General features: G+C 48.1%; 14 protein-coding genes across 14 annotated transcripts; 5 read left to right on the forward strand and 9 right to left on the reverse strand.

Annotated features, from left to right (window-relative positions):
* Positions 1-123: 123 nt before the first annotated feature.
* On the reverse strand, positions 124-1,032 carry KL911_000039 (uncharacterized protein; the record flags this gene model as incomplete). The annotated part of the gene is made up of 1 exon (XM_043199130.1): positions 124-1,032. One exon carries the CDS (start codon positions 1,030-1,032, stop codon positions 124-126), a length of 909 nt encoding a protein of 302 aa, XP_043056732.1.
* Positions 1,033-1,202: 170 nt separating this feature from the next.
* Positions 1,203-2,213, reverse strand: KL911_000040 (uncharacterized protein; the record flags this gene model as incomplete). Its single annotated transcript, XM_043199242.1, has 1 exon — positions 1,203-2,213. The coding sequence occupies one exon, from the start codon at positions 2,211-2,213 to the stop codon at positions 1,203-1,205; it is 1,011 nt and encodes a 336-aa protein (XP_043056733.1).
* A 231-nt stretch (positions 2,214-2,444) lies between these two features.
* KL911_000041 (uncharacterized protein) lies at positions 2,445-3,277 on the reverse strand (the record flags this gene model as incomplete). Its single annotated transcript, XM_043199353.1, has 2 exons — positions 2,445-3,153; positions 3,219-3,277. The coding sequence occupies 2 exons, from the start codon at positions 3,275-3,277 to the stop codon at positions 2,445-2,447; spliced, it is 768 nt and encodes a 255-aa protein (XP_043056734.1).
* A 249-nt stretch (positions 3,278-3,526) lies between these two features.
* Positions 3,527-4,948, reverse strand: KL911_000042 (uncharacterized protein; the record flags this gene model as incomplete). Its single annotated transcript, XM_043199464.1, has 1 exon — positions 3,527-4,948. One exon carries the CDS (start codon positions 4,946-4,948, stop codon positions 3,527-3,529), a length of 1,422 nt encoding a protein of 473 aa, XP_043056735.1.
* Positions 4,949-5,433: 485 nt separating this feature from the next.
* On the reverse strand, positions 5,434-5,907 carry KL911_000043 (uncharacterized protein; the record flags this gene model as incomplete). Its single annotated transcript, XM_043199575.1, has 1 exon — positions 5,434-5,907. One exon carries the CDS (start codon positions 5,905-5,907, stop codon positions 5,434-5,436), a length of 474 nt encoding a protein of 157 aa, XP_043056736.1.
* A 62-nt stretch (positions 5,908-5,969) lies between these two features.
* Positions 5,970-6,515, reverse strand: KL911_000044 (uncharacterized protein; the record flags this gene model as incomplete). The annotated part of the gene is made up of 1 exon (XM_043199686.1): positions 5,970-6,515. One exon carries the CDS (start codon positions 6,513-6,515, stop codon positions 5,970-5,972), a length of 546 nt encoding a protein of 181 aa, XP_043056737.1.
* A 170-nt stretch (positions 6,516-6,685) lies between these two features.
* On the reverse strand, positions 6,686-7,293 carry KL911_000045 (uncharacterized protein; the record flags this gene model as incomplete). Its single annotated transcript, XM_043199797.1, has 2 exons — positions 6,686-7,051; positions 7,168-7,293. The coding sequence occupies 2 exons, from the start codon at positions 7,291-7,293 to the stop codon at positions 6,686-6,688; spliced, it is 492 nt and encodes a 163-aa protein (XP_043056738.1).
* A 217-nt stretch (positions 7,294-7,510) lies between these two features.
* Positions 7,511-8,737, forward strand: KL911_000046 (uncharacterized protein; the record flags this gene model as incomplete). The annotated part of the gene is made up of 1 exon (XM_043199908.1): positions 7,511-8,737. One exon carries the CDS (start codon positions 7,511-7,513, stop codon positions 8,735-8,737), a length of 1,227 nt encoding a protein of 408 aa, XP_043056739.1.
* Positions 8,738-9,001: 264 nt separating this feature from the next.
* KL911_000047 (uncharacterized protein) lies at positions 9,002-10,642 on the forward strand (the record flags this gene model as incomplete). Its single annotated transcript, XM_043200019.1, has 1 exon — positions 9,002-10,642. The coding sequence occupies one exon, from the start codon at positions 9,002-9,004 to the stop codon at positions 10,640-10,642; it is 1,641 nt and encodes a 546-aa protein (XP_043056740.1).
* A 212-nt stretch (positions 10,643-10,854) lies between these two features.
* KL911_000048 (uncharacterized protein) lies at positions 10,855-14,667 on the forward strand (the record flags this gene model as incomplete). Its single annotated transcript, XM_043200130.1, has 1 exon — positions 10,855-14,667. The coding sequence occupies one exon, from the start codon at positions 10,855-10,857 to the stop codon at positions 14,665-14,667; it is 3,813 nt and encodes a 1,270-aa protein (XP_043056741.1).
* A 107-nt stretch (positions 14,668-14,774) lies between these two features.
* On the forward strand, positions 14,775-15,908 carry KL911_000049 (uncharacterized protein; the record flags this gene model as incomplete). Its single annotated transcript, XM_043200241.1, has 1 exon — positions 14,775-15,908. One exon carries the CDS (start codon positions 14,775-14,777, stop codon positions 15,906-15,908), a length of 1,134 nt encoding a protein of 377 aa, XP_043056742.1.
* Positions 15,909-15,945: 37 nt separating this feature from the next.
* Positions 15,946-18,984, reverse strand: KL911_000050 (uncharacterized protein; the record flags this gene model as incomplete). The annotated part of the gene is made up of 1 exon (XM_043200353.1): positions 15,946-18,984. One exon carries the CDS (start codon positions 18,982-18,984, stop codon positions 15,946-15,948), a length of 3,039 nt encoding a protein of 1,012 aa, XP_043056743.1.
* A 243-nt stretch (positions 18,985-19,227) lies between these two features.
* On the reverse strand, positions 19,228-21,477 carry KL911_000051 (uncharacterized protein; the record flags this gene model as incomplete). The annotated part of the gene is made up of 1 exon (XM_043200464.1): positions 19,228-21,477. The coding sequence occupies one exon, from the start codon at positions 21,475-21,477 to the stop codon at positions 19,228-19,230; it is 2,250 nt and encodes a 749-aa protein (XP_043056744.1).
* Positions 21,478-21,553: 76 nt separating this feature from the next.
* On the forward strand, positions 21,554-22,645 carry KL911_000052 (uncharacterized protein; the record flags this gene model as incomplete). The annotated part of the gene is made up of 1 exon (XM_043200575.1): positions 21,554-22,645. One exon carries the CDS (start codon positions 21,554-21,556, stop codon positions 22,643-22,645), a length of 1,092 nt encoding a protein of 363 aa, XP_043056745.1.
* Positions 22,646-22,741: the final 96 nt, after the last annotated feature.

A 22,741-nucleotide genomic window follows, 5' to 3' on the forward strand; every position in this document is an offset into this window, starting at 1 on the left:
CATGTCCGAGCGGTTAAGGAGAAAGATTAGAAATCTTTTGCGATTTTCGCGCGCAGGTTCGAGTCCTGCTGTTGTCGATTCTTTTTTGTGATTATTTCATTAAATATCTATTTTTTTTTAACGTTACACATCGTTCAATGCCACGCAGATCACACCCTTGTTGTGTCCGTTGTACTGTCTGACCGTCTCGCTAGTGCTCAGGTCCCATAGTCTCACGTAGTGATCTGAACACGCGGTCACCAAGTACGCGCTGTCGGCACTGAACGCACAGTCCCAGACCCATCTCTGGTGGCCTCTGAGCGTAGTTTCGAGTGAGAAATTCTCTGTAGACCATATGCGAGTAGTGTGGTCTGCAGAGCACGTTGCTAGGTGCTTGCAGTCGGACGAAATCAAAACTCTAGTTATGTATTTTGAATGCGACTTGAATTTGTTGACTGGTCTGAGCAATGTCTGATCCTCGTTATTTTTCATCTCCCACACATAGCAGTTGCCCTTATTATTACCTGCCACCAGCATTGACCCGTCTGACGCGCAGCTGATGGACTGAATTGAAACGTCGTCCTCCGGAATAAGCTGGTGGGTGCATTTGTTCTCGCCCAGGTCCCAAACTCGCACGTTTCCCTCCTGGTCACAGCTGATGAGTTCTCCCTGGTTCGGGTGTATCACGACCTCGTTGACCGGGCAGTTATGTTTGTAGTTTCGCTGGACGCTGGGAGACCGCACATCCCAGACTTTGACAGTTCCATCTTCGCTGGAAGAGCACATCCATTTGTTTTCGATCTGAAACGCAATGGACGTGACGTTGTTTGTGTGGCCGTCAAAAGAGGTCACTGGATTTGGATTCGAGGACCGAATGTCGTACAAGCGGATTTTGGACTTGCCTGCAGCAGCGAGGAACTTTTTGTCAGAGGTGATTTCCAGTCTGTTGACCTGGGAATCGCCGTGCTGTATAGTTCTAGAACAGACTCCAGTGAGCGCCTCCCAAAATCGGATGGTGTGGTCGTAGCCGGCCGACGCAAGTATGACGGACATGTAGCGAAAAGATAGCGATTGAATTACAAGACGAAAATTAATCGATTGAATGTCTAAAAGGACGATCGACGCGGCGTTTCCCAAGAACATTAGTAAATCATTAATGCAAATCTATAATACATTACTGAGCAATTGTATCGGACCTACAATGCCTCGAGTCCATAACAAAGTTAGAAATTGGCACTTATTGCCTGCTTCTGCTGTTGTGTGAGGAAGACTGGGTAATCCACCTTGAATTCTATGATCAGATCTCCTCTAGAGCCCGGAGATTTAGAAATTGGCATTCCCAGTCCTGGGTATGTGCTGACGGATCCAGGTTGCGTTGGCGATGACTTGGTGAGTGGTATTCTTCTGCCATCCAGTGTGGTGACTTCCTTCTCGAATCCTAGCAATGATTCCTTGAATGAGAGTTTTACTGTGGTCCTCAGGTTATTGTCTTCTCTGGTGAAAGTTTCATGCGGTTTCTGAACAATCGTGAATCTTAGTGTTTGTCTCATTCCGTCTTGGTAATCTCCTTCGTTTGGATACGTGATCTTCGTGCCGGCCTTCCAGCCCGGCTTGATGTTGATATCTATTATCTTCTCCTCTAACTGACCAGAAGGACCCTTCCGTCTAATTTTCATTTTCTTGGATCCACCAGTGTATAGTAATTCCAATGGAACAGGAACATTCAGATCGACAATGGTAGGCTCTTTGGGCTGGGCACTTGTAAATCCTCCAGGCATGCCGCCTCCCATGCCTCCGAATCCACCAGGCATTCCTCCTCCCATGGAGGTGAAGCTGAACGGTGAGCTTCCTCTGGATGTCCTAAAGCCACCAGAATCTCCAAACATTTCTTCAAAGCCACCGAATTGGTTGAATAAGTTGAATGCGTCGGCTTGAGAGAACGTACGGCCTCCTCCGCCGCCGCTGCTAAAGCCTGATGCGCCGCCGAATGGATTGCCTCCAGCGGGAGCATTTCCACGGGCAGCTTCCAATCCGTATTGATCGTAAACTTCTCTCTTGTCTGGGTCTGAAAGAATTTCGTAAGCCTCTGAGATCTCTTTGAACTTCTCTGCATTTCCACCAGGCTTGTCAGGGTGGTACTTCAGAGCCATCTTTCTATATGCCTTTTTGAGTTCAGCATCACTGGCGTTAGATGACACCCCTAGCAAATCGTAAAGCTTAGTTTCTTTAACCATCTTGTCTAATTGAAATCAATTGACGTGAAAAGCAAGATTGGATATATAAGGGAAATTTTTCTGGACTGGAACCTGATTTATATCAGCAATTAACCACTTTGACGGAGTCTCAATATTTCCATATAGCTGATCTCCAAAAATGGAAAATTCTAGAATAGGCGAGTAATCAGTATATTTACACAGCCTAGATATTTTATTTTTTTACCTTTATCACTAGATAGCTAAAATTCGTTATTTCACACCGAGAGCGCAAATGTTCAGCTTGTTCATCTCTGCTAGCAATTGATCAATCTTGGCATCCAACAGACCATTGGCATATTCGTCTCTGCTGCTCTGGTCAAGATATTGTTGTATCTGTGCCAGTCTGGCGTACCCTTCCGTGCAGAACCTGAGCTGGATCTTCACCAAGGCTTCAAACGAAGGGTCGTAGTATGGAACTCTCAGACCCACCAGCTGTGGCAATTCCTCCTTAAGTTGGTTGTTCAGGTCGTCAAACACGTCTTTGGCCATTTGCAATTCTCTCTCTGCTCTTGGCAATTTAGAGGCGTCCTTGGCAGGCTTATCAATGAGTCTTCTGACTTTGCTCTTTGCCTGCTCGTAATCGACCTTCTTGTGCGCTCTCTTTTTGATTGCTTCGTTGACTTCAGAAAAGTACGTGGCAAACTTGTTGATAGGATCTAAAACCGTCTCTCTGAAAGGCCCGTCTAGCTGTTTCACAGTCTCCTGGTCGTACTCCTGAACAGCGCTCAAATAGTACCCACCGACGTTTGGTCCCCCTAGCGCTCTAGCGTCCTCGTACAAGTTGTTGATGATTTCGGCCATGGCAACCTGAGATGCCGTCACGGCTCTTAATGCGTCAAGATAGCCCTTGGTCTCCTTCGCCAGCTGGGTTCCGGCTTTTTCTAATGTCTTGAACCGTCTCTCCTCCATGTCATAGTCTCTGTCGATGATTTTGTCAGCCGCCCGAACAGTCACCTAAATTAGTTAGCACGAAGGCAACTCAACGCCGTACTTACCGATGCTCCGGCTCTGGACACGGCCTTTTTGAAGCCCTCCCACGACATGGCTAATGTAATTCAAACAATTCTTCAAGCGAATCTGTGCCACCTAGTCCGAATAAGATGACGATTGCACTCAAGAACAGTGTCTCAAGATATACTGTTTCTTGTTTTGACCACTTTTTCTGCGGAACAAAAAAAGCTTCTTATTTGAGAATAATTCGCTAGAATTAGGTAATCTAGGCTCCATCACAATCGCAAATATCTGAGTCTAGTTTACATACGATTGCAAAGTACTTATTATATTTGGACTGTCTAATCGCTCTTGCTCTTCTTCTTCTTCTTCTTTTCCTCGCCATCCTCCCCCTCGGCCTTACGTTTCTTCTCCTTCTTCTCCTTCTTCTCCTTCTTCTCTTTCTTCTCTTTCTTCTCCTTCTTCTCCTTCTTCTCTTCCTTCTCTTCCTTTGTGTCCGTCTCGTCCTTCTGCGAGTCTAGGAAGGTGGCCTTCGACTTCTGAACTTCTGGAGGCTGCAATTTATCCTCTGGAACAGCCGGCGCAGGAACGTCCTCGTGGCTCACATACTCTTTTTTCCAGGACTCTGGCGTGTTCTCGTTAGGTCTTCCATACTTGTCCAACTTTCCGTCGGCCTTCATCTGCTTCTTCTTCAAGGCAACCGGTCCCAAGCCCCATCTTCTTGGATAGGTATCTCTCTCCATGATACATCTCTTCACCTTGGCAACGACGCCGTGGTCGCACGAGGCCAGGTCGACGGTAGTCATCTGGGCAATACCAATGGCAATAGCCTCTCCCTTAGTTGTCATCAGAACAACCTCGTCGTAGAGCTCGATGCCCTCTTCGTATCTCAAAAGACCAGGTATCATGAGCTTGGCGCCGTAGCAGACAGAGTTAACGGCAGAATCTTTAACCACGACTCTCTTGTAGCCAACAAGCAGCGTTTCCAGCGGAGAAATCACTTTTCTCAAATAGCTCTCGTCTCTGGAGTTGTCGTAAAGCCACTGGGCATCCATCACGTCGTGCAAAGTGACAAGATTATCGTTTTCAGAAAGCGCACCAGAACGAACTCTTCTAAGCTCCTGCATGTGTCCTCCAACACCAAGAAGCATACCAAGATGCACACACAGAGTTCTCATATAAGTACCGGCTTCGCAGGAAGCCCAGAAAACGCCGAGACCGCGCTTGTTGTCAAACTCAAGCAGCTTGGAGTCGTAGATGGTTCTCACTCTCAGCTGTCTCTTGACGGCGGAAATCAGTGGAGGTCTTTGGAAAAGTGCACCCGTCAAACTCTCAAGCGCTCTTCCCATTTCCTTCTCGTCCTCCAACGCATCGTGCAGTCTGACAATACACACGTACTCCTTACCAGCACCCTGTTGGGACTTGACCAGTCTGGTGGCTCTGTCAATACAGACGATCAAACACCCAGTGACTTTGGGATCAAGAGTACCAGAATGACCGGTTTTCTCAACTCTCAGTATTCTCTTCACCCAAGCAACAACCTCGTGGGAAGATGGGTTTGATGGCTTGTCCAGGTTGATCACACCAGAGGAGATGTAATTTTTGAGGTCTCTTTTGTGCGGCGAGGATCCTGCTGGAATAGGGGTGTAGTGCCCGCTTCTAACCAGCAACTTGTCGTAGTTCTTTAGCAGGAGTGGCCACTCCGACGTGTCGTTGGTTGGAGTGGTGCTTTCCGGCTTGATCATAAACTCTTCCTTGGACATGACTGCTGTGAAGAGAGCTTCAATGAGTTTTATTTTTCATCTGCTCTAAATTTTGGAGAAAAAATTTTTATGCACTAGCCACCTGTGCCACACAGCTCGGCCACTACTGACGATAACGTAGCAGCCATCAAAGCGGAAGGGTGACGGACACCACGGAAGAAAATGAAAATGTGGCATCAAGGGAAGGACTTTGAAGCTAGAAGGAGTAGGAATATTTCTGTTTTTTTTCAACCATTGCCCTGACTTTTACGAGAAATATAGAGAATTAATTATTCACGATAATTCATATTTTAAAGGCCGAGCTAAAACGACTCATTTGGCGTGAACACCATCCTGTTCCTGAACAATGAGAGCACAACCTCTATCATTGACAGCATGACATCAGTCCCAAGCTAGGAGCCGACATAAATGGAACCAGAAGTACCAACTCATAATACAATAATCTGAACAAATTACAACAAATGTTTTGTCGCGCGCACGCTGGACTATACATAGCCAACTTTCACTCTGATCGAAAGCGACTGCAAAATCAGTTTCAAGTCGAGGTAAGCCAACTCCTTGAACTTTTCCAGGTCCACATCCTCGATAATGCACTGGTAAACTAGTGCGTTAAACTGGGACAAAGTGACGGGTTGAAAGGCTGCGAAATTCACGACGATCATCACTCTGTATCTGTAAATGGCGTCCGTATTCCACGACGGCGAGCTGAAAGCGTCTGGACCTGTAAATTGGATTCGCATTTTTAGTGACAGTTGCAAGGTCCAGGGGGGCATCAGCGCCCTGTTGCTTCCAAAATGACTTAAAGTTGACAAAAAACGAGCAAACTGATAGCTGACAATTTTTTCCAGAGCTTCCAAGCCTTCAGTGTCCTCCAGTCTGAGCGGATGATGGTACGCAAAATGTATGAAGCGGTCAAGGATGCGGCAACTGGGTGGCAGATCAAATTCGAAATTGTTCATCTCGATCAAGAAATGGTTGCAGAAAAGGTAACTTATACATTAGAACTGAATATGACATGTCACTATGACAGGTCCTCTTCTTTGATTATGTTTAGTTCTGATCTGTCAGCATCAACAGTAGTATCGACTTCCGACTCCGACTGGTGATGCGAGGTGTTGAACAATGAGTCACTGCGAAGCGATGAAAATCGCGACGGAATTCTCGACTGGTGTGAACGCTTCGGCGATAATTCGCGTCTGACGGTGCCGTACCCGTCGTCGTCGTCGTAGTATGCAGAAAGATGGCGCTCTCGTATTGCATGCTGGGAATGATCAAATAGCTGCGCAGACGAGGTTGGTTCGGACAACGGGTCGATATCTTCGGATTTGAGTCGTTCCAGGCCCCATTCAGACTTTATGAACGGCTTGGTTTCTTCCTCTTCGTGCTTGATAACGGGCTTCGATGAGCCAAATAGCCGGATCGCAGGCTGTTCAAAGGTCAAAAAGTAGCGCACGAGGCACAGGGCCAGACCGTTGATTGTGCCCACAAACAAGCCAAACACAATCGCAACACTCAGAAATTGGTACAGAATCCTGATGATATCGAGCACATAGTGCACTTGCACCATATCGAGACGCGTGAGGTCGACTCCGAAGACCCACCGGAAAATCCCAGCCGGAACCTCAACAACGGCGTAGAAAAGTATCTGGACCACCGTCACAACTGGCCTCACTAGCACAAACTGGACCGACGTGTACACGAGCCAGAAAGGATAGAGAATCGAAACCATGGAGGCTCTTATTTCATGCTATTTGACAGACCAGGATAAGAATAAGTATTTGTTTTGCCATATTTGGGTGAGCGGCTCACGTAAGCAAACGAGGCATATAAAGCAGGGTACAAATTTTGACGACGTGACAAATTTTTCACTTGGTCTTCTTCGCCTGTTGCGCAGCCGGTGGGCTGTTTGATGGACAAAGAGGATCTCACTCCTGTTTCTGCCTCATATTCCCTTGCCCTATGGAATAATGGGTTCTGGTGATGGAGAAGATCAAGCCCGTCGTCGTCTCTGCGATTTGATACTTTGCTGAGCTCGAGGACGGGATCGTGAAAACGCGTATACCCAGGGCCACCAGACAGGTTGGCGGCTCTGAATTGTCGTTTCTACATCTTAGCACATAACTCGTATTTTTTGATCAGGAGTAGGTATCTAATCTGCATATTCTGGCCGTAAATCGGATCTTCTCGGTTCCACCAGCGGGTGCAATTGGCACAGATACGTGATTGCCCACATCAGGAACATCATAGCCAGGGACAGCGACACCGTGCTTCTCCAAACACTGGGAGTTGTTAGTCTTTGCAACTGGCAGTGGTTGGTACTTACGTCTGGTTTTCCTTAGGTGCATATCTCCAGAACACCGCCCCCACGGCAATGGTGACGATCAGAGTCCACACAACGGTCCATCTAGATAGTTAGGGTCTTGGTCTCGTGGTTGTCTGTTGGCACTTACCCGCTCATTTTATGTTCTTTTCCAGCGTAGTCTGTAACAGTGTCTATCAAATGCGTGCAACCGCCTCTGTGCGATAGGTTCCACGTGTTTTCCTCGTGTTTGTGGCCAAAAGATGTGTTCTGATGCTGGACCAGAAAGTGCTAGAGAGTATTTAATTTTTGAGCAGCAATTTTTTAGACACATTCCAAGATCGATAGTCCCATGTATCTGGAGAATGTCGAAATTGCCTCCACAGTTATTAGAATGGCTATTTCGCGTGCTCCAGCCTGAGTACAGCAATCCGGTTCTGGGATACCAGGACATCTCGCTGATACTGACGTGTTTCCCGTACCTCAAAGTCAAGACAGACGTCCATGTCATTGATTTGGGGAAAGAGGAACTGATGGTCAAGGTGTACGGTACAAACGAGCAGGACGTTGCGTTTGAGGTGTGGATTCCCCACGAGTACCCGCGGATGGCCCCATTGATCTACATAAAGGCCGGAGTCGGGAGACAGGTGGCCCCGAACAACTACCTTGACGCCAACGGCAGGTTCTACCACCCGTTTCTGAGCGACTGGATGCGCGTTTATGGACAGGACGTCTCCAACGACGGAACGCCCCCGAAAAACAACCGGCTGCTGAGATTGATGGAGATTTTTCTGGATACGGTACGGAAACATCCTCCGCTTAGCAACTCCAGCAGTACACCTGAGATACCAAAGCTTCCGCCCAAACCCACTTCTCCCAGGCCAGCTGAGGCTCCCCGGCTGACCAAACAGAAGATCAATCTCATGAGCATGCCAACAGATAAGCCCGCGCAGGTCTCGAAACCGCCGTTGCTGCCGCCCAACCCAAACCGCAGCCAGGTGATAAGTAACTTGAAAATCTCGCTTGAGGGCGAGAAATCCAAGCTGATAAACACATTCGACACAGAAACGCTTCAGAGTCTGATCGGTCTGCAGAATCAGCTCTTGAAGCTCACAGAAAGAACAATCAATGATAGAAACTACCTGTCGTTTCTATCAGAAACCATATCCAAACAGGACAAGCTGCTAGAGGCGAAAACCGAGGAAATGGTCCATTTGAACGATAGTCTTGAAAAGAACTACGACGAGAGTATCGCCAACTTTGACTCGCACTTGGTGGCGGAGACCCCGGTCTTCAACCAGCTCTACGAGCTCGTCACAAAGCTGAAAGCTCTGGAAGACCTGTTCTACAATCTGGACAAACTCCACGACGCTGGAAAGCTGAAATTTGAGACGTATCTCAGGAACGCACGCCAGGTTGCACGCGAGCAATGTCTTCTCAAACTGCACATCGAGAAGCTGGCGCAAATCTGCTCCCTCGATGCCGCTTGACTAAAGCCCTTTATTAATCAACACCTAGCACCGGATAGGGTTGCAGGCTGAAAAAAATTTGTCTGGCACCAGATATCCCAGTGTATACAAATTTGCTTCAGATATAAAAATCGAAAGCCACCCAAGCAAACTTTAAGTTAGTACCTTTTGCCATACATCAGCGATACCGAGGTATCCTAAGTCTCTGTTGAGTGAAGCGTTTGACTGTCTTCAAACAAGCGATTAGAAGGGGGAAGACTGCGGAAGTCACAACAGGTAGGTTTCATGGCTGCCTCAGGAACCACAGAAAGACACCCCAACTCGGCGATTTTCAAGCTGGGCAAAATCCTAGGGATTTCTAATAACAAGAGCGCGTCAGGAACAGAGTCGACGTCACCAGCTACGAGCTCAAATGCGTCCGTGAGCTCTAGTTCCTCGTCCCCCACGTTGCAGGCGAAGAGCACTGCAGATTTGAACTACAAGGGGGCCAAGCTCCATTCGAACTCGTCGTCCTCTTTGGCTAGCGCCAATGCGGGGAACGGCGTCCGCAAAGCTAGAAGCCCGGGTCAGAGCTCGTCGCAGGCTTCGGGAAATATTGCCCCAATGAGTCTAAATTCGAGCGATGCTGCGCCTTTGTCCCGGTCTGGGTCGATGGCGTCTAAATCTCCCCAGATGGCCCGTTTCCTGATGCGCGAAGATGGAACGCACGAGCACCATCTTCGAAACATCAAGCGGCAGGAGAAACTGGGCCAGATGGTGAAGGATTGGCTGGGAGCCAAGAAACTGAGAAATTCTGCTGTTTCCGCTATTCCTAATATTTTGTCCTCCTCGAACTTGGCTGCGCTAGACAACGAGGCCAAGGCCCGGGTGGACGCAGCATCAAATAAGAACCTGCCTCCAACGTTGCTGTCCGGCCTTTTGAACCAGGTGAAACGGGGCGATATCACGCAGTTCTCTGGGCCTCACAGCGCCATCCAGCAGCCTAGCACCGCCATGAGTGTGAATATGAAACCCGAAGCGGCGGACGATCGTCTTTTCGTGCAGAAGTACGGCGAGTGCCAGGAAGTGATTGGTCGCGGTGCGTTTGGAGTGGTGCGTGTGGCCCATAAGAAGGTGGTGAAGGACGGCTCCGGTGGAACTACAGAAATCCTCTACGCGGTCAAAGAGTTTAGAAGACGCCCCAACGAAAGCGACAAACGCTACTCCAAAAGGCTGACGAGCGAGTTTTGCATATCCTCGTCGCTGAAGCATCTGAACATCATATCCACCATCGACCTGCTGAAAGATGCAAAGAGCGATTATTGCGAGGTCATGGAGTACTGTTCGGGAGGCGACCTCTACTCCCTGATTGTGACGGCAGGAAGGTTGGAGTATGCCGAGGCAGACTGTTTCTTCAAACAGCTGGTTAGGGGTCTCAACTATATGCACAAGATGGGCGTCGCTCACCGGGATCTGAAGCCAGAAAACCTGCTACTCACGTCAGAAGGAACGCTGAAGATCACAGATTTCGGTAATGCCGAGTGCTTCAAAATGGCGTGGGAGGACGAAGTGCAACTGAGTCACGGAATCTGCGGCTCCTCGCCGTATATTGCACCCGAGGAATACACGCAGAAGGAGTTTGACCCGAGACCTATAGATGTCTGGGCGTGTGGGGTGATATACATGGCGATGCGCACCGGTCGGCAGCTTTGGAAACTTGCCAACATGGAAGACGAGTTCTTCACGACCTACCTGCAGAAAAGGAAGGACGCCAAAGGCTACGAGCCTATCGAGGGTCTCAAACGTGCGAGATGCAGGAACGTTATATACTCTGTGCTAGACCCGCTCCCCCAGAGAAGAATCACTTGTACGCAGATACTGAATAGCGAGTGGGTGCGGGAGATCAAAGTTTGCAAGGCTGGCGACTGCGGAAAAAGAGTCGAGTAGAGTGTTGCATATAGAATTAACGAGTTACGAGAGCATAATATAATTGGAAAAGATAAGGGCAGTGCAACAATGTGGTGGCATTCTCCCGGATGCGAGAAAAAAATTCGGACCATATTGTCAATTTATTTTGAATCCGACACTAGAACACTGCGAGCTGGCAAATTTGATGGCCCACTAGAACACGTCACCGCTGGAATTTGAGATTGGTTATAATGCAATCAAGCTCATACTTGTTACAGAACTGGGAGCGTCTTGTATCTGTCCGAATCACGGCATGGCTCCAACTGCTGCAATCTAAGCATCGCAGAATTTTGCAGCATTTGCTGGAGCATCCAACTGCCTTTATTCTCTGGCCGACCACAATCCTCTTTGTGTTGAGCTATCCGACGCTCTACTCGCTGTATGCGTCCACATCTAGCGTTTTTCCAACTTCTCTTAGCGACACCAGCTACGTTAAGACAGTTGATATCCATCTCGCTGACAGTCCGCTGGTCGAGCCTGACTTTTACATGAAAAGCGTGTGGATCCAGCCGAACCTAAACTGTGAGAACAGCACGTTGTCTGGCGCGATGGAAGCCGCAGCGAAAAGGAAGTCCCACCGGGCCCTAAATAAGGATTTTTTGCTGGATGTCCTGCATCTACAGCAAGAATTGCTACACGACCTGGAGTCAGGACACATATACATCCACTCGCCTCTTGAATACTGGCACAATAACGAAACGCTGCTGCGCAGCGACCCAAATGTGCTGAAAACCATCCATCTGATGGAGTCTCAAAAAGCCAACTGGAAGGTCCCTCTGTCGCAATTTCGGCTGCTCTCAGGAATCAGCAAAGTGGACGGAATAGTAAAGAGCGCCGACTCGCTGCAGCTGTGCATCATTTACCCGACACAGCTCTCACGCCGTTTTGAGCAGATTTGGGAGGCAAATCTGCAGGCGGCCAGACTAAATGACAAGTTCCAGATCTTTGAGGCCAAGAACGCTGGAAAAACCAACTTTGAGCTCACCTACAAAAGATGTAATATTCTGGAGCGTGCTCTGGTAGCGGCTGCTCCTGTGCTTGTGGCTGTCTATGCCATGATATTTCTAACCAACATTCACTCCATCAAGTCGAGAACAGGCCTATTTTGTGCGTACATTGTCCAGGTCACCTTGTCCATACTTTCAAGTGCCACTTTGTCGACCTACTTTTGCAGGACCTTGGACCTTTCCCAGCTCCCGCTTTTGGTCACTCTGTCAATCGTGCTCCTGGTCAGCATCGAGAATACTTTCCGACTACTGGTGGCCACGTCGCGGACGTCGGACGAAATTTCGGTGAGCACGCGTATTTGCAAATCGGCACTTTCCAGCCATCCGTTGTCCACAACAGTCGTCCTCGCAGACATTGCTCTGCTGGTGTTGGCGTCGCCATTCCTCAGCGAGCTCGCTAGAAAGCACGTGCTTTTCACTTCGCTGGCCCTCCTCTTTGACCATCTGATGCACATCACTTACTTCACGACAATTGTGGGCATAGACGTACGCCGACTTGAGCTGCAAGATCTTTTGCAAAGGTCCAATAGGCACGACGCTTCTCAGGATCAGGAGATGCAAATGAGGCCTCTTGGTTCTGGTTCTATTTTCTCTTCGGCTTTGCTCGGCCCACAGAACAACAGAACCCACGGGCTGTCGCTCTGGACAACTGCAAGGCAGTACCTCTTCAAAGTGAAGCTTCCGCTATTCAAGTCCTTGCGCTCGAGTGTCGCAGTCGTGCTGGTTGTATTTTTACTGATATCCAAATGGACGTGTGGCGTGAACTGTCGCATTCCCCTGACGTTCACGTCTTTGCAGTCGGCGGTGAACTCTTCCGTGGAGGCTCTTCAAAGCATGTCTTTGGAGTTTTTCCCAGATAAAAAAGTGCTGGCAGCAGAGCTGCTTCAGCTGTACTCAAGAAATGCTAACACACAGAAAAAACAGTTTATCGTTTCCGTTTTAGATCCCACAGTGGTTCTCTCGAAAGATGCTGCGCAACCTTTTGCGGAACCGCTGCTTATTGGCTCCGACCAGGGGATAGTTTTCAATTTTGACATGCTCTATATTTTGGAGTTTTTAAGTTGTTTGACGTTTGTGGTCTCCAGTGCGCCTCTGATTCTCAGATATTTTCTGGCCAAAGATGGCATTGACGTGTCTTCAGGGCTCGGAGGAACGCTCGAAACTGCGCCCGAAAACCAGCACACCACGTTCAACTCCAAAGAACTGGTGAACGGCCATTTTCTGGACGTGGTGCGCATATCCACCTCCTCCTGTCCGTTCATAGTTTCTGTGGGGATGGACCACAAGATTCTGGTCTGGTCGCCAATGACAGTTCCTCTTCCTCCCCCTACGCAGCTGCCTCTCAGCGGAACTCTGCTACCGGTTACCAACGTGGTGATGTCAAATACAGGCTCTCTAATTACTGTGTTCAGTAAATCTGGCGCAGTAAAGTGCTGGTCGCGGTTTACCATGTCGTGGATATGGACATGTCAGGTCGACGAGCTGACCAATGACACTCCGTTGGAGTCTTTTTTCAGAGCTCGAACAACTCCTCTGCTATCACGCTCCAAAGCCAAGACCGCGACGGCGAAATCGAAGCAGGTCAAACAGGTGCGCATGGACGAGAGTCCTGCGAAAGTTCGCGGAAGGACGACTATAAACTCAGCTTTTCTTGGTCACGGACGGTCGCCGTCTGTGGACTCGACGTTTGACCGGGGCAAGCATTGCGGATTCAATGTGAACAAAAACGAGGACTTTGTCATGGTGCTAAAGAACGGCGATATGGTGACCGTGAACTGCGCAGACGGGTCGACGACAAGGACGAACTTGACGCACCACAAATTAATATGCTGCAAAAAAATAGCCACGCCTAGAGTTAACGACAGAGTCGTGGGCGTGCTGGACGACGGGTCCTTGGTGGTGGCCACGGCGATCAACAACAAGTGGAAAGTGCGGTCTGTGAAGGTGCAGACAGAAAGCTACAATTCGGGCAAGCGACTAATCACACCAGCCATGATCTCCAGAACCTCCTCGATGAACCAGATATCGCTTGAGTCGTTGCAAAAGCTGCGTGCGAACGTGGCCATCGGGTCCCAGTCCGCGATTGAGATCGAACCGTTACCCGACGCTCCAGAAAAAGATTACTCTGGCGCAGTGATAGAGCCTGTTCCGTTTGTTGGAATGTTTGTGAGAGCATGCGATCTCACCGCGGAGCTGATCGACGTGAACTCGGGGACTATGCTGAAATCTGTCAATATCGGCCAGTTCAAACCCAACACCTTCAAGGTGTTCCACGCAGAGCCGTCGCATTGCCGGTTCTGTGGATGTGCCTCCGTGAGCTCTTTTTCGATAGCATACACAGAGCTGGAAACTGACACACTAATCGTGCACACTTTCTCCATCGACAACAAGGCGAAGAACAGCATCTGCATGAGAGTCGAAAGAGACCCCCGCGAGACGCGGTGTCTTGGTTTTGCGTCGGTCACAGAGCACCAGCACTGGCTGAGCAACGTGGAAGGATGGTGTCCAACAGACCTGAATATTCTAATAGGGGTGCGTAGAAAATCAAACCCCGAGGACGAGACTAGAGAAGTTTCCGGCTACAGCTCAAACAGCCGTCTCATAGAGGGCGAACGGCTGCGGAGTCGCAAGAGCAGGCGTGCCACCCCAGAAAAGAAAATACAGGATATCTGGGAAGGATGGACCATGACCGCTGCCGGGGAGGTGAAATACTACGACATTCCAAGCGGTGCCAGCTCGGGACTTCTGATCAGACGCATAGGCCCTGTCCAGAAGTTTGGACACAAGTCGATTGTCGTTTCGTTTGGCAACATCATGAAGATCCTGTACTTGGGTAACGACAACTTGATCGACAACGGAGAAACAGAGGGTGAACTGTCTGTTCCTTCTGCACAGCCTCCAAACGCATTGGGATTTATGAACAGAAGACGCAGAATGAAGCTGATGAAGTACGAACTGACACACTCGACAAATTTCAGCGATGTTGACGAGGAGTAAGAGTTGCGTCTATTAGCGACGATCGGCGACGATTATTTTTATACATGTATATATATATTTTATATCCAAAATACAATTTCCGAAAACAAGCAAATCTTTAGGGAATTATGCCTCCGCACCGAAAAAGGGGCAGGCCACCAAACGCCTTTTATGAGCAGCGGGGGCTCACGCCTCCATCACGTCAGTCGCACAACAGAGAACAGCCTCCTCCGCCTCCCCGTGAGCCGCAGCCTCCCGTCAACATATTTTCGCACCCTGTATACAGTCTCCCTATTCCTCCGCCTAATTCTGTGGAATCACAGCTTCTGAACGACGAGGTGGACGTGTTCTCATTTAGGCAGTCTGCAGCCTTCAAGTTCAAGCTGAATAACGAATTGTTGGAGAACGTGCTGAGCAAGTTTGTGCCGTTTACGAAAATTGTTCCTCCGTCCTCGTTTCCCGTGTGTCTCGTAAACGGCAAACCCGTTGGCGCCGAGAACGCGCCTTCAGAGGAAGAGATCAAGCAGAGTTTTGAAAAGCCAACGGCTGCAGACAGCCATTGTGGAGATTTGCGAGTCATGAAGCTGAAACAAGAGCATCAGAGGAAACTTATTGAGCAACTAGAGTCGGAAACGATTAACGAAGACATTGACGAGAGATTTGCTGACGAGACGGAAAAAATCAGTCTACTATCTGACACATTCCAGGAATATGACGTAACAAAGCTGGACCAATTCAAATCTATGGTGGATAGTATAACAGACGACCTCAAGGCCAAATTCAACATTGAGATACAGGACGACGAACTTTTTAAACAACGCCGGCTAAAGTTTGAGCAGCGCAAGTGCACCTTGGAGGAATATCAACAGGCAAGAGAGCTCATACTTAGGCGCAGAAAGGAGGCAGAGGATCGCAAGCTTCGGCTAGAACAAGAACTTGCCGAAAAGAAGAGACAAGAGGAGGAGTTTATGCAGAAACAGCGTCAGGAGGAAGAGCAGCGCAGAGCGCAAGAAGCTCAAAACAGACGTACAGAGGAGACTTCTGCAATGTCCGTTCCTAATGCCGCCCCAGCCCAACAGGAAATGCTGGGAGAAGCTCATTTCGACGATCCGTTCACTACGGGAGCCCAGAACGGCAATTTCGAGTTTGACAATAACCTATTGTTCGCCGGTTCGGACGATCTGATTATGGGTGACGATGGTGCATTCGGAGCTCTTGACGACCAGGTGTTCCTCGACAACCTTCACGGAAACTTGGAATGATTGTACTATAGTCTATAAAATTAAGTGAACAATGATCTTAGGTACCAAAAACCTGGTTCCATCGTTTTATGACTCTGCCAGTTGCAAAACCCACAGTAACTAGTGATAGGATAACGTTCATCGTGATTAGTATGATACCGTTCAGCATGAAGCGTGGAGCAAAAATTTTCCACACCATCAAGTGCCGTCTGAAATGGTTGGTCATGATAAGCGTGGATAATGTCAAACACGACTGATAAATGAGCAAAGTCGAAGAATTCTCGACGATCTTTGAGATCAGCGAAATCGCCTTGCTCGTTGGGGGAATTTTCCAAAGGCACATCAGAGCAATACATAGACAGACGATTATAAATGGTCCTAAGGTGTCCATCAAAATACAGAGATGCGTGAAGGGGAACACGATCGACTCAGTGACAATGAAACCTGTGTCCCAATGGATAGCTTGTAGCGTTGCTTGGTGTCCTGTGGTGAAGAAATGCAAGTATGCCAACAGCCCCATCACGACGACGGAGATGAGGTTGGTTCGGATGTTGAGGATGTCGATCAGCTCCAAAAGCGTCAAAATCTGGTTGACCAGTAGCGCAAGCGAAGCAATTCCAAGCGGTTTGTTGACTAGCAGCACGGCACACAGAACGTTGATCACGAACAAAAAGTAGGCAGAGCCGTAAACATTACCGTATCCAATGATATTTGCGGTCTTTAAAACTTGCTGGCTGTCTGTGTCCGACTTCAAATCAATTTTGATGCAGAGAGGACCCAAAAACCACCCAAAGTTACTGGCGATCAGCGAAATTCCCATCACAATGCGTGCAATTGTCAACCTTGTTGCCTTGAATGCCTCAAACGGAATTTGAAATTGTGCGTTGAAATAGTCGCTGTTTTCGATATACTCCAAAGTCCACATCAGACCGGTCAACAGCATCATACTCTTCAGACCGGTCGAAATCCAGAGCGGAGCGGCACCATGGAAAGAGTGAGTGATATCGAAGAATTTCTCAATCATCTTTGGAAGCAGTAGGGCAAAAACGTAAATGAGACCAACAGACCACCAAGTTACTTCAAAATTGCTTAAACACTTGGAACCCTGTTCTTCGCGACAAAACCTGATACTTGAAGTGATTCTGGTGAGCAAGATGAACACAATCGAATGGTATGCTCCAAGAAGCTGCTTGTAGGAATTTCTATGTTTGAAGGATTTAAAAAAGGCACAGAATCCAAACGAGGTGAGCCAGAATGCCACAATTTTGTCTTCCCAAATGATAAACGAGTTTGAAGTGAAGATCAGCGAGTGCATCAAAACCACAGCTAATGCTAAATATGTCCAGCCGTTCTGTATGAGGTTTTCTCTCACTTGTGCCAAAAGCCATGGTACTGAGTACCGATCAATGATAGGCGCCAGAATTCCATTAATGATCCCGAGCGAGATACCCAGTAAAACGGACCACAGCATATTAAGGTTTTCAGGCTTAAATATGGTGGTGAAGGAGATGACTAGCAATGAGTGAACTAGAGTCATCGCCGCCGAAGTTGCGATAAATTGCGAATTCAGCTGTGTGATTACCACCAAAGGAACAAGTTTCCCGTAGATGATCAAGAGTAGGAGAGAAATGGTGACAAGTAAAATACCAATGGCAATAGAAATATTGTCAAATGTGGCCCACAATGACTTACATTTCTCCAGTGAGAGAGATTGATAGTCATAGCATTGCTGATTGAATTTTATAAGGTCTAGTTGCTCCTTCTTTCCTTGTTGTAAGTGGGTCCAGTGTTCTGAAAGCTCCTCAAATTTCGAGTTGATGAAAGTGTCAGAGGAAAGCTGATCAGAATGTTGTCTGTATCTGTGTATTTGTTGACAAGTTAAAAAGTTAACCTTGGCTAGCTGGTGTTGGTCCTTCCCATCCGGCCCAATAAAAGCCTCCTCTATTGGCGATCCTAGATTGTTGTATGGGATAGGAAGACCCATCAGCAACGATATTGTGGGAACGAGGTCAATTTGATTAACGGATCTATAGTTGTTTCCCAATTCTGCGACATCATAGTATTCCTCGGCCAATCGACCAAAGTTTTTGCGCTTCGAGTACATGAACAAAGCTGCTTCCAGCTCATCCTTGGACTCGCCTCCATGATTTCCCGTATAGTCCATTCCATGGTCCCCGAACACAACAAGAAGCGTGTCATCATCTAGCAAACTGATGACTTGGTCAATCAGATTGTTCATCTGATTCAATTTCTGTTTCATAGCATAATGTCTGGGACCATATCGATGTCCGCAATGGTCAACTCCCAAGAAATGGCCAATAAGAACGTCCCACTCGTGGCTTCTGTTGTGCATCATTGGGAAGAGGTGTTCAATCACACCGTTATCCACGGTGTGAAGATCCCAAACATTGAGAGATGGGTATGGATATGTCATATTAGAATGCAGAAAGGGCGAGAAAAGAGCGGTCCAGGTGTCGTCGCCAACGAAAGCGACATTTTTGCCGTGGTCACGAAGCTGAGACACCCAGTTATCCTCTTCAATAGTGTCTCCATCAAAGTTAGACCCCGCATCCACAAAAGTTGGCAAAGAGCCAGTGGTCAGTCCTTTGAGTCGCTGCAGAGTGGTTGTCGGAGGATCGGCAATGAATTTGAGCAGCAACGAGTTGCGCGGGTGCTTCACAAATTGCTCGTACAGGATTGGGAAGTTGTTATGATAGTATGGGTCGGCACTCTCTCCTTCCACAGGTATCACAAAATCAAACCGTAGGGCGTCGATCAGAAGAACGACGCTTTTCTTGAAGGGTGAAAATCGTTCGCAGGTTTCGCTCTCCTGTTGCTCCTGACATGTCGCCCGATTCTGCAAGACCTGCCTGGATAATAGAAACCCTTTGGTGAAAAATGCAATGCCGATGATCTGCAAAATCGCAAAAAGAACCATCACTTTAACGTATTGTCCATGCGACGTCTTGATCTTGCGATTTCGATACTCATGTCGCTCATCCATATATCGGAGGTACTGCTGCTGTTGGTCCATTTGACTATTGGGAACAACAAAGGGGAACTCTTCCGGTTCCTTCGGGCCGTCCACTTTGTCCATCTCGGTGAGCGATGATCTGTGTATTACGCGATGAGTAATCTGCTTGTTTATGCAACACACCAGTCTAACAGCTATATCACAATTCGTAGTACTGTCCTTTGTTTGAAACTATGAAGACATTATACCGATCTCCACAAACGTCTCGTCTATCGTTCAATCAACAAAACAAACAAATACACACGCACTCGCAATTTTTGCACAGGTCCTAAAAATAGTCGATCGTCGCGTCTATTGAATTATACATCACCAATGTCTTACTGTTGTGACATGCTTGTCTAGAGCCACCAGAAGTTTACGCACATCCTGACGACTTATGTTCTCCTTCACCATCAGCAGCTCCAATGACGTCTTTCCGTTCATGTACTTCAGCAGCTTGTAGAACAGATTGAGGACCTCTAGCGGCTGGCCCTCCACGCACTTGGCTATCCAGCGACGTTCTTGAGCAGTGGCACTCTGCGGGTCAAGGAGAATAGTGTCTTCCTCTTCTTCTTCCTCAAAGTACACAGTTCCTGGCAGTTTCGACTGAGACTCAAGATTGAGATCAGAGCCCGCTGACCTCGAGAGAGAGTACGGCAACGACGACTGCTCTCTCTTTTTGGTGGTATTATCTGTTGAAGGCTTCTTGCTGTCGTCTTCATCTTCAGCAGATGGATAGTCGCCGTCGTGCCTGTTCTTTTTGGTTTTCCTTTCCATCTCCAGCTCCTCTTCAACCTTTATTTTCACCTCTTTGGTGATTCGCAGATAGAGGAACGTCTGCAGCTGGGTGATGTAACCATGCCTCAGCAGCCAAGCAATGGCATCTAAGTACAGGTCTCTGTGATCCTTACTTGGAATGATCGCGTTGATTGGTCTTGGTTTTGAGGACGACGAGGAGATCAGCGACAGAAAGTTGGCCAATGGCGGCAGATTTGGAAAATGCTGCTTAAACAGGTTTGAGTCTGTGTAAACGTTCGACAACGGCGCCAGTGGGGATACAATGTAGATGTTTCTGGGACTCAATGGCAAGAAGGCCTTGGCCCTTCTCCAATACACCAAGTGGTTGGCGAACAGCTTGACCTCTGCGATATCCAGACCGCTGAGGGTTGCCAATCTGGACAAGCTTTCGCTTGGTTTTATCATGCGAATAAAATTGGCGATTAAAGAGTGTTTTTCGGCTTGAATGTCTCTAATGACCGATTCTGGATCATCAAGCATGATTAAGGCATAGTGGATCATGTCATCGTCATTGGTTTGCGCACTGCTGTGCAAATCGAGTCCCAGAGTATTAAAGGGCGAGGTGGACGACAGAGTTGATCCAGGCAAAAGCTGTGTATGGCGCGGCGGCAAAGAGCTGAATTCTGTGCGAATGGGGATCTGGAATGACCGCATTTTGTTGTTAATCTCGATGTTGATGATTTCCGAATTTGAGATTGCCTTAAACGTCTGTGCCATCATCCGTGCCAGGGATGATTTTTCCGTAATTTTCTTCCACTGCTCGTTCAGAGGTAAGGTAGAAAACTCCTCCCTGAGATCGAGGATCAGTTTCGACTGGTTCCACACGTAATTGGATTTTTGCTGCTCGTATCTCAGTAAGAGCGCCATCCGACTCACAATGTAGTGGAACATCTCGTCAATCCGGTGATTGTACTCGATGACTGGCGGGTTCATGACAAACACCAGGTGGAACATATACATCAAACAATCATTTTTCCTTACTTTCTCTCCATGGTCGGGCCCGTCGTCGTCCTCTCCAGACGACTCCGAGCTCGATGACACCTTCTTCTTGCGACTCGTTTTTTTCCTACGCGATTTTGTATGGTTGGAAACTCTCCAATTTCCGTCTTCGTCAACATGAATTGGAAGCCCCAAAAAAGCCATATCCTCCACAGACACCTCGAAGCGCGAGTTGCAGAGCTGTTTGGGCGGCGTCACGAGCTCACTAACAAAGTCGACATCAAACCCAAATAGCTTATCGACTTTGCAAACAGCCGCCTCCTGGTCAGAAACGCTCCCATTCACAAGAGACGTGCTTGGGCTTCTGATGCTGCCTGACGTGTCCGTTTGGCCAACTTGTTCCCCCATGATGATGTTTTTCATCAAATTACGACGCTTGTGCTCCCTATCCTTTCGTTTGCGGTCCTGTTCGTCCAATATACCCAGCAAGCCCTTGCCCCCAGAATTCGTGGAGGAGCCCAGCATGTTGACACCACTGCCGTTGCTCTCTGCTCCCATACTGCCACGACTGCTGCCTCCAGCAGAAAGGCTGTAATCGTCGTCGCCGTTTTGGCTGCTGCACATATTGATGTCCAGCAGTTCGTCGTCTATTTCGTCATTTGACGAGCTGGAATAGTCATCGTCTTCTGTGTTTAGCACTTGGTTACCGAGCGGCGTCGGGCGGTATCCGTACTCATTGGGCTGGGGCGGATAATGGAACACTAGTTGGTTACCGTCGTGTGTCGAAATAGACAGCAGGATTCCAAGCAGACAGGGATTCGGAAGAAACAAGGAGCTCATTAAATATTCCCACGGAGAAAAAGCTTGATTTGTTAATATCTTTTTTTTGGTTGCTTGGGGACCTCCCTGCTGTTCAATGCCTTTTAATTCCTCCATGTCGTTGGCCGCCTATAACACGACGCATATGGATTGTGCTAAATGTAAGGTGAAGCGATGTGTGTATATTACGGACGAAGATCCGGCTACGTTGACGAAATACAAGACATGCGATGCGTGCCGACGGAAAAACAAAGTCTACAAAAAGAACCAGAAGCTTAAAATGCTCCACAAGCTGAGCGCCATGGACCAGCTGCAGCGCGAGTCAATAATGGGGCCGACGATCCAGGCGGAACACGATTTGGGCCTTGTCAAGCCTGTCGAAATGCGGCCCTCTTTCACATCGTTCCTGGAGAAAGTGTCGCGCAACAAGCAGAGGGACGTCATCTCCATCAAATACAATTGCGAGGTTCCAGAGTTTATTATCCAGAGATACGATTCCAGCATGATTATAAGCAATCGACCGGACTATGCCAGTGTTGACACTGTTGAGCAAAAAGTGACAAGCTACAGAGAAGAGGTGAAAAAGAAGCTAAGGCTACATTATTTGAGTCGGCTGTTCGACATTTTGGAAAGCATGGGTTACACGTTCAAGACGAGGTCGACTAACTGGAAAAATAACAAGTTCTATGCGCAGATGCTATGCCACGAAGACGTTGGTAATAAACGTAAAGATTTCTCGCTTCTGGTCGATGATGCCGACGTGCCCGAAAACTCACAAGAGCGAGACGAGATTGAATCGCATGCTAACGATAACGCCAAGTACGATGTTGCGCAGCCAAGAAACATCTTGCTGTACCCCTGCCAGTCGCGCCTAAATTACTCCTTCGATTCCACAAGTGGGCTTCTATCGCTGGAGTATAGCCACCTGGATCATGATGGACTACCGCCCACCAACCCGCAGGATCCGAAATCGATTGCTCACCCGCCTAATTCGGCAATCAATATCGCTTCGCAATGGGTCAAACGGCTGCAACCGAAACCAAACGAAGAGCAGACAGATAATGCCTCCCGAATGAAATTACTAATGAACCCAGAACAGGACGGCTCTGAGGACAGTGCGCAAAAGAATGGATCTTCCCTTGCCAACGCCTTGAACTATTTGCATCGCAATATCTCGAACAAGGAGTAATCTGTTAAGGTGAAACTCAGGGGTATAATTGAAGCCCTATATACGAAATCAACGTCATACTCAATTCGCGACTAATGATCTGTTTTATGAAAGAAC

Source organism: Ogataea haglerorum (genome assembly GCF_019207285.1).
Source record: "Ogataea haglerorum isolate 81-453-3 chromosome Unknown 81-453-3_NODE_1_length_915391_cov_96.871712, whole genome shotgun sequence".
In the NCBI taxonomy this organism is placed as follows: Eukaryota; Fungi; Ascomycota; class Pichiomycetes; order Pichiales; family Pichiaceae; genus Ogataea; species Ogataea haglerorum.